The sequence below is a fragment of the Protobothrops mucrosquamatus genome, unplaced genomic scaffold (assembly GCF_001527695.2).
Source record: "Protobothrops mucrosquamatus isolate PMUCROS unplaced genomic scaffold, P.Mucros_1.0 scaffold_234, whole genome shotgun sequence".
NCBI lineage: Eukaryota > Metazoa > Chordata > Lepidosauria > Squamata > Viperidae > Protobothrops > Protobothrops mucrosquamatus.
In genome coordinates, this window is record NW_015386310.1 from 64,822 (window position 1) to 70,821 (window position 6,000).

At 39.5% G+C, this 6,000-nt stretch overlaps 1 protein-coding gene across 1 annotated transcript in view; it reads left to right on the forward strand.

Annotated features, from left to right (window-relative positions):
• Window positions 1–6,000, forward strand: part of SLC38A5 (solute carrier family 38 member 5) — a 38,090-nt gene that overhangs the window by 18,744 nt on the left and 13,346 nt on the right. Inside the window, exons 3-7 of the mRNA XM_015829559.1 lie at window positions 244–328; window positions 1,465–1,580; window positions 1,874–1,947; window positions 2,498–2,590; window positions 2,868–2,949. Of these exons, the coding sequence (XP_015685045.1) occupies window positions 244–328; window positions 1,465–1,580; window positions 1,874–1,947; window positions 2,498–2,590; window positions 2,868–2,949 (450 nt within the window). The remainder of the gene's footprint in view (window positions 1–243; window positions 329–1,464; window positions 1,581–1,873; window positions 1,948–2,497; window positions 2,591–2,867; window positions 2,950–6,000) is intronic.

Below are 6,000 nucleotides of genomic sequence, written 5' to 3' on the forward strand. Positions count from 1 at the left end.
AAACAATATATAAATCACATTAATAGTTCAATACTTAGGCTAAGTACGATAACACATGATGGTTTCATCTACTTTGTTTCCTCTCTTTTCCATTCCTTTCCATCTTCTCTAAAGATTCGGATACTTGAATTAGAACAGAGCACAGCCTGTATAATATTTAGCTTGAGCAATTGATTTGTGATGATAAACAGATGCAGTTCTGGTATAGGACTCCACTGACCTTTTCTACTTCTTCCATTTCAGGTATGAGGAAGAGGAACGTATTTCAGCAGAACAAGATGGCTTCTTGCCTAATGCTGCCAGCAAGAAATTCAGCCAATTCACTGATGTAGGTGATAATGTCAGTCAGATATTTTCAACTCAGCTGTGTCCACGGGGAGTGCAGAATTGTGATAGAAGACTTAACTGTTTTATATGTACTAATAAAGGAGAATAATTGTAGCTCAGGGTTGACATGAGGGGTCCTTGGTGCTCTTTGAGTTTAGTTGTTTTCTTGTAGACATTTCATTACCCGAACTAGGTTACATTATCATTGCTAGTCAAGCACTGTGTTAGTACTCAGCAAGCACCAAGGACCCATCTTTTATATGTGGAATATGTTGCATGCACATACTGTACAAAAGGACAGAACTTGCAGTGGGATGCCATGACATTACTTCCATCGTGAAAGCAACCAGCTCCTGTTGATTCCCATTCCTCTACTGATCCTTGAAAGTAAAATTCAAATGTCTCAGCTATTTCTTAATGCAAGTTTGCAAATGTCTACCAATCCAGCATGACCTAATGAAACAGGATTGAAGTATTTTCCTTGTACAAGTGTCACTTATTTATTTTTTTTATATGGGGAAAACGTCATTGCACAACTTTTGCATTGAGACATAAGATATGGTTCCAAGAATATCTCAGACTTCAATTGGATATTGCCCATGCTGTGTCGTGTTTCTTCTTAGCATGGATATTATATCATGTAGATTTTTAGAAGTATTATCTCATTATATTTTGTTATCTATTTATATCATGCCCACCTATATTTATAATTTCCAACAAGGCTTAACCAGCCCCACCTTTATAGCCTTCTGTTATCTCCGGGTCCTTTTTCATTTGACTGTCATTGCTTCCTTCTGTTCACCCTGAATCATCTCTTCTTCTGAGAACCATCTTTTGTTGTGTCTTAGAAGTTTTTATTCTGCTATGTTTCCAGGCTTGAGTTAAATGCAAATATATGGAATAAGGTACAGATCTGTAAGAATCAGACTGGTACACTGTTGGCCATTATATAATGGTTCAATTTTCTTTTCTGGATGACCCTTGGATATTTAATGGTTGGTATCACTTTTGCACTTCACCCTCATGTATTATACTTATATTAGGATTAGTGCTTTGTTTTCCACATGGCCCAAAGGCTTTTTTCCACCCAATTTCTGAAATTTGGTTTTTGTTTCTTTTCTTAAATCTTGGCTGCAGTTTGAGGGAAAGACTTCGTTTGGGATGTCAGTCTTTAATCTGAGCAACGCCATCATGGGGAGTGGCATCCTGGGCCTGGCCTATGCCATGAGGAATACGGGAATCATCCTCTTTGTGTGAGTGTAACTCCCACAGCATGGTACCCAGGAAAAAAAAATCACAATCCAAGGGGGAGGAAGCAAGTAGAAATTCAGCCACAGTTTCCACCTGTGGGCCTGCTGCTGAATGGATTATAAGAACTAATTCCCAAGCAGGGATTGGATAGAACTTGTGAATTCAAGTAGAGTTGGGCTAGAACTCACAGTCCAGATAAGGATTGGAAAGAGTTCTCTTTGTCTCCATAGAAGAGGCATTTCAGAGTTGGTCCATTTCTGAAGCATTGGGCTGACATTCATTTTTGTCCTTCCAGGATCCTTTTGATCTGCATTGCTTTGCTCTCCTCCTATTCCATTCATCTGCTGCTGAAGTGTGCTGGAGTTGTTGGTAAGTCACAGTTCAGGAGACGCCATAATATTTGTTACCGGCCACAGTGCAAGACACTGAACTTAGCCATGGCACTCATTGGAGGTAGAAATAGAATTGATAGAATGCAGGGGTGCATTCTATTAAGGGATTTCAGAGGTTTGTACTGTTCTTAGAACTCATGCCTTCTATCAGTTTGCACCATGAAAAGTCTTGTTCTTCAAGGACTGTGGCCTAACAAGAATTAGTGCAGGCTATAAATGCCTTGAAACCTGGTTTTGAAATTGATCAGTGAGCCATGCAGGAAGCTGGTCTGGCAGCTCGTGGCTGAAGAGCACAATTTGTCCTTAGGTTATTATTATTACCAAGGAGCTGCATGCTTTTTAATCTCAGTATGTTGAGGAATATGTTAATTCCTACCAGAACTGTATTGATGAACTTGACTGCTAGCTAGTGTGAAAGGAGCATAATTTGAACAGTGGTTAAGATGAATGGACTGGTAGTGTTATCACCCCAGAATTACAAACCAACCTATCTGAATCCCTTTTCTCTCTTTTTTCCTCCTATTTAGGAATTAGAGCATATGAACAGTTGGGACTGAAGGCCTTTGGCCATGGGGGCAAAGTGGTGGCTGCTGTCATAATCTCAATACACAACATCGGAGGTAAGGCTTTCCCACTTCCCTGTTGGGTCAGAAAAGGCACACACACACACACACACACTCAGAAGCAAACGTATGTGGAGTTCAAGGAAGAAGGCTGAGTAAAGGATTCTGGGGCATTGTGATCTTGACTTCTACAAACAGATGGAGATGGTGATTTGTGACCAATATCCAGTGTTCAGCATGAGGATAAGGGTGGGCAATCAAATGCCATCTCACTGTTTTCACTGTTCCCCAAAAAGGAAATTCAGGGGATCCTGACCGCTTTCTCTTTTCACAGCTATGTCCAGTTATTTGTTCATTGTTAAATCTGAACTGCCACTTGTGATCCAAACCTTCTTAGGGCTGACAGAAAACAATGGGTAAGCAAAACTCTTCTTCTTCCTAACCTCATTCTGTTTGAAATTACACAGGACAGATGAACATGCAGCAGTTCCTCAGTGAAAGGGAGAGAGGGAGAAAGAAAAGAAAAAGAAAGAAAGAAAGAAAGAAAGAGAAAGAAAGAAAGAGAAAGAAAGAAAGAAAGAAAGAAAGAAAGAAAGAAAGAAAGAAAGAAAGAAAAAGAAAAAGGGCCGAATTATCTTTAGCCATAGCATGCTAAGCTTAGGGTGATTCCCAGTTGAAAGCTTTCTGGAATTTTGACAATGTCCAGTACAGTTTTAATTATACATTGACTGTGTTCACCAAACGTGCTTAACCTCTTCACTGAGTTGATAAATTTATTGTGTTTGCAATATATGCATTGAACATAAACTCTCTAAATAGGTTGAATTCACACAGTATGTTGAGGCACCAGAAAATGTAAACAAGATTAATTCTAATCAAGCCTAGCATATTGGATGAATGGATCTACTATCTGATCTAGTTAAGTAAGTTTTGTGACCTCCAGGTAAAACCCAACCAGATCCATGATTATTTCACGACTTGAACCCTTAGTGACCTTCCCTTATGGAGCCAGTTTATGGCCATTGTGATCTGAAATGAAATTAGAGATGGTATGTATGTGAGGACCACGCCTCTCCCTCTTCCTCTTTCACTCTGCTGCAGGCCTTTTTTTTTTCAGAGCTGCTCTAAGGGGTTTCTGAGTAGTTTTATGGAAGGAAGCAGCTGGTCTTTTTGGCTAATTTTTCCTTCTATAAATGGATCTTCTGGGGCTTGCTGCCTTATTCACATTCCTCCCCTGATCAAGAGAATTTGGGACTAAGCCACAATGCTCTGTTGCTTGGAGGACTTAAACCCCCACTCTCAGAAACAAGATGGGGGAGAATATTCTCTTCTGAATCATAAACTGTCCCCTGAGTTTCCATTTAGGGATGGAAAAGAATTTCACCACAAATTCTGTTGAAATGCTACTGGATGTCACCCTGGGGCATATGTTAGCATTGAAATCCACTAATATTTGTCTTTCTTCCCTACAAGATGACAACCATGTCTGAAAGAACTATGTTGTTGAAAGTTGAAAGGAACAAGGGGCAACTGTATTTAAGGGAAAATTACATTGTGGAAGTGTCCTTTTAAAAAGCTTGTATCTAAGGTCATTTATGTGTCGAAAGACAAAAGAAGTGGTTTTTTTTTTGTTATTTTAAAAAGGTTACTAAACAATCAGTGTTCACGGGTTGTGTAAAGTTGGGAAGATGTTTAAAAGCATTCCTATGTTACAAGATGTTATAAAAGTAAAAAGGTATGACATTTTGTGTGTGTACTAATTTAAACTATAGAAAAAGTTGTTGAACTGGAATATTACCATACTGCCACAGACAATAAAGTGGACAGAATTTCTAGAGTACATTTATACATGTCAAAATACAAATATGTGTGATGCTATCTCATATTTTTCAGCTCTGAATCAGATAAATGTGGAAGTAAAGCCACGTTTCATCTTTACCTTTGTGTTTTTTTAAAAAAAAATCCCTGTTTTTTTCATATGGACTGGGCTAAAGATGGAAGAGAAAAAGATCTGTAACGTAGCCTTCAAATTTAAATTAGGTTATGTCAATACCACTGCACTCCAGTTCTTTGCATGTTAATCTACTTTAATTGATCTCATAAAAGTTTGTGATTAAAAGTTCCGTTACGAATAACAGATTATTTCTTTATTACAAGCAGAATATCACAATCTTCATATTAGGATATTATAATGGATTCAGGGCAGCGAATGGTGGTAGCATTTGAAAATTTCTCAAATGTCTTATCTTTAATAATGTATCAAACATTTATGTGCATGTTTATAGAGTAAAGCAGCGGTCTCCAACCTTTCCCACTTTGCGGATGGGCGGGGGGGCAGAGGGGATGGTTCCACGTGAGTGGCCAGCGAGCGTGTGCGTGTGCAGAGCTCCACGCAAGTAAAGCTGCGTGCATGCTCGCCTGCCGTTTCTGCGGCCCAGTTCTGAACAGGCCGTGGCCCAATAATAATGGGCCCTGGCCCTGGGGTTGGGGACTCCTGGAGTAAAGAGAGGGTGGTTAGATTGGAAGAAAGTGTGAGGAAGAAATCTCCCTACCTAGAAGAACAGAGAAGAGTTTGTTTCCTTGTAATAAAATACTTAACAGATGGTTGGCCAACTCTGCAAGCAAGAAAAAAGAAAAGAAATGGCACAGTGCAAGAGAAGTCTCAAGTCACTTTGGTCATTCACTGCTCACTTATTTAAATACTTTCGTGCTTATGAATGGCTTATGAATTTCTGGTCAATCCCATGAGGGCTAACTAAACAGGTAGAAATTGTGTTCATCAGTAGATAAGTGTTACTTCTACCCCAGCAGTTCCTCTCAAAGCCTTTCCTAATCTTGGTGCCCTGCAAATGCATGGATCTTAGCTGTAAAAATTTTTTTAGCAACAGCTGCATTGGCTGGAGAATTTTGGGATTTGAAATTCATGTACCTGGAGATTATTCAAGTTGGGGAAAATGCTCTTTTGGTGCTTTTTATATACTCTTGTAGAGCCAATTTGGTGTAGTGGTTAAGGCAACAGGGTAGAAACCCAGAGATTGAAATCTAGTCGTGCCTTAGGCACAAAGCTAGCTGGGTGACCTTGGGCTGGTCACTTTCTCTCAGCCTTAAGAAGGAGACAGTAGCAAACACTTCTGGACAACCTTGCCAAGAAAACTACAGGGACCTGCCCAAGCAGTCTTGAGAATCGGACACAACTGGACGAGAGAAAAGAAAAATACTCCCTTATCAGTCCATCCTCTATCCTTGATTCCTCTGGGTGACTGTCAAATGTTGTCAATGGTAATAGTGACCTATTGGGGCTGACACCTACGTCTGGCCTCTAACGGGAACACAGTGCTTTTCCATGTACAAAGTACAGTATCTGTAGAATTCTTTTGAGTTTTGTTTTTTTTTTAAAATAGGGCAGGTGTTATTTGGCTAGTTATATTTGCTAACTAAAACAAATACAGATTTAAATTTGGGAAGGA